Source organism: Oxyura jamaicensis (assembly GCF_011077185.1).
Source record: "Oxyura jamaicensis isolate SHBP4307 breed ruddy duck chromosome 12 unlocalized genomic scaffold, BPBGC_Ojam_1.0 oxy12_random_OJ69226, whole genome shotgun sequence".
In the NCBI taxonomy this organism is placed as follows: domain Eukaryota; kingdom Metazoa; phylum Chordata; class Aves; order Anseriformes; family Anatidae; genus Oxyura; species Oxyura jamaicensis.
In genome coordinates this window covers 1-3,047 of record NW_023304277.1, presented here as the reverse complement: position 1 = coordinate 3,047, position 3,047 = coordinate 1, and the positions used below count along the sequence as shown (strand labels likewise).

Sequence of the window (3,047 nt, the reverse complement as noted above, 5' to 3'; positions counted from 1 at the left end):
AGGAGGGGGCGGCCGGAGCCCGAGCTGCGCGGCCACGGCCTCGCCGCGGGGCGCGGAGCTCCCGGGCGGAGCTCCCGGAGGCCGGGGGGGGCCGGGGCCCGGCGGGGGCGGGGGGAGCGCGGAGCGAGGAGACTTCGTGCCGCTGCCCCGGGCCGGGCCGGCAGCGGGTTTCGGCCGTCCGGAACTCACCGGTACCACTGCCTGCAGCGTCTCTTCTTTCCGAAGGTTTTCACTTCCAAGCAGCGCACAGGGGACATCAGTGTGTGTCTGTGGCTGGAGACAAACTGGTGTGAGGTAAATGATGCTGCTGTGTGCGTACTGAAAGTATTTCCCTAAGTGGTCCAGCTCGTAATCGCTTCCAGCTTCAATGTGACGGGATTAAGTTTGTGTTTGATCTCACGGCGGTCCTATTTGATTTCCTGCACTTAAAGAGTTTTCTGTGCCACAGCTCGTGTTGGGAGCTGAACACAAGTTCGTGACGCTTGCCCGTCCCTTCCCCATGGGAAAGCCAAATTACTCAGGACGCAGCACTTAGGGACAGGCCCTTCCCGGCACCAGCCTCACACCTGGAAGCTCTGAGAACCCCCAGGTCCTGCCGCAGGAGTTGGCGGAGCCGCCGAGCTCCCGGTCGCGGCGCTGCTGCTGTTGGCAGGCGAGCTGTGCGAGCAGCCCATCGGGTGAAATCCGAAGTGCCACAGATTCCTGGGTCTCCCACTCAGCCGCCGCACCGATCTCGCCGGCCGCAGTACCCGCAGCCGTGTCCCTGCCCTGCTGCACGCGGCTCTGCCGGGAGCCGGAGCTGGCCGACCGCTGCCACGGGGAAGGAGCAACAACTGCGCTGCGAGTGCCCTTCCCGCAGGCAGGGCTGGGGTCTGTCCTCTCAGCTGATGATGCACTTGTGGGAGTTTCATTACCTTTAACCCTGCCCTCTTTGAATTTGTTTGAAACTGATGCAGGAGCTTGTGGGAAATGAGAGGAGAAATGTGCCAAGTGGGTACAATGGGTAGCGTTTTCTCTTGGAAATAATTCACCTGGGAAGAGGAACAACTGAATGATCAGTGATATCACATTACTAGAGACTGTACACGCTGGAGTGGGATCAGGTAGACAGCTGTTTTTCAGTCAGAACTCTTTTTGAAGCTTATAGTCTGACAAGTGGCTTTCCAAAGCAGCAAGAATGAGATGTAAAATTAAGTTTTGTTTTTTTCCTCGGGCACTGTCTTGTGTTGTGCCCCCCCAGCTGAATGCTGCTGCTCATTCAATCCAGTGTACAAAAGCCCCTGGGCGCTCCCATGGTTCCCACCAGAAATATCAGGGCATAGTGCTATGAAAGTGTTATGAAAGACCTGCTGGAACACCTGTGAAGTCCCTGGTTGCTAACACAGCTTCTAAAAGTTCTGTTCTCCGCATCCCTTATTCTCTTTCCCTACAAGTGCCTTCTGAAAGCTGCACTGCAGAGGCAGGTAACTCCATCCATCTTCCCTTCCAGTGTGCGTTACGTTCCTGGGAAGGTTCTACCAGAGTCTAAAGGACAACGGTGTTGAGTTCACACCTGCCAGTATTGAAAAGGAGCTCTTGAAATCCTGCAAAGAGGCAAAAGGCAAAGAGAACCGGCTGGTAAGTAGTAGTCAACAATATTTGCCGCTGGAGGAAATAAACTGTAGAACACAGATGAGAGGAAACTAGTGCTTCTGTTAGTATGGTGTGCCCCTCCCAGGGGTGGGTTCTGCCCAGCTCTGTGGCTGCAATTGGTCTCCTCTGTTCTTTCTTCTTGTTGTAAGAGGAGACGAGGAGTATGACCACTGCACTTGAAGTGTGTATGTATGTATCTGTCAACAGACATCCTCCTGGCTGACCTTATTTCTCCTTGTTACTGAAGTGCTGGGGATTACAAAGCTTTCATTTGCTGTAGAACTTTCCTGTCAAACTGTGTTTGGAGTGTAATATACACTGCTAAAATACTTGCACTCCTCAGCTGTTTAGCCGAAAACTAAATAAAGGAAAACCAAATTGCCTTAAGTAAAAACAGATGACAATCCCTGAGCGAAGAGCCCCAAGAAAAAGGCCCTAAGAAGAGAACGGCAGAGGGACACCATGAGAGATGCGGAGGGGAAATGCTTCAGAGCGTCTTTCTCCTCGAATGAAGAAGACGTCATTAACTCAATTCAAGTTGTTAAAAGCTTGAGGCACGAGACAACCAGCCTTGACAGCTGTGAAGCAGTGTGATGGGAGGTGCCTGCTCCATCCCCTTGGCTCACAGATAGGCTTTCTTTTGCCCTTGTGTAGCAGTCACGGGGAAAGTTCTGTAACTGTAAGCATCTAGCTGCGTAACTGTGCAGGGAGAGAAGACGGGTAGAGAACCCTCCTTTTAGAAGCATTTTTCCATGCATCTCCACCTCGTTCTTTTCTTCCCTCTAGTGCTATTACGTTGGGGCCACAAGCGATGCAGCCACCAAGATCATCAATGAGGTGTCGAAGCCCATGAGTCATCACATCCCTGTGGAAAAGATCTGTGAGAAACTTAAGAAGAAAGACAGTCAGATCTGTGAACTGAAATACGGTGAGTTGCCAGCGGAAGGGAAACTGCCCCTGCCTTCCTGGGGCACGGGGTCCTTGGGGGTAGAACAGCACGCTGACGTTACTTGCTGCACACCCCGGGTGGTTCTCCGCAGTGCCCCGGGAGGCTTTGTGGAGGTGCTCAGCCGGGACCGCTGCCCGCTCACCCGTCCTGGCTGCTGCAGAGCCACCCGCCCGGCCGAGGCTCGGCCTCTCCTCGGGGAGCGGCAGCCCGGGGGGGGAGTGGGGGGAGGGGTCCGGGCGCCGCTGAGCTGTGCCCGCCGCTGTGCTCTGCCCGCAGACCAGCACATCGACCTGAGCACCGCCGACCTGCGCAAGCTGCGCGTCAAGGAGCTGCGGCGGATCCTGGACGAGTGGGGCGAGGCGTGCAAGGGCTGCGCCGAGAAGGGCGACTTCATCCGCCGCATCCACGAACTGATGCCCAAGTACGCGCCGCGCGCGCACGGCGCCCGCGCCGACCTCTGAGGCGC

At 55.8% G+C, this 3,047-nt stretch overlaps 1 protein-coding gene across 1 annotated transcript; it reads left to right on the top strand.

The window, feature by feature from the left end:
• Window positions 1-1,489: 1,489 nt before the first annotated feature.
• On the top strand, window positions 1,490-3,042 carry MANF (mesencephalic astrocyte derived neurotrophic factor; the record flags this gene model as incomplete). The annotated part of the gene is made up of 3 exons (XM_035312319.1): window positions 1,490-1,617; window positions 2,419-2,560; window positions 2,858-3,042. Coding segments are annotated over 3 exons (455 nt in total), but the record flags the coding sequence as incomplete, so codon positions are not given.
• Window positions 3,043-3,047: the final 5 nt, after the last annotated feature.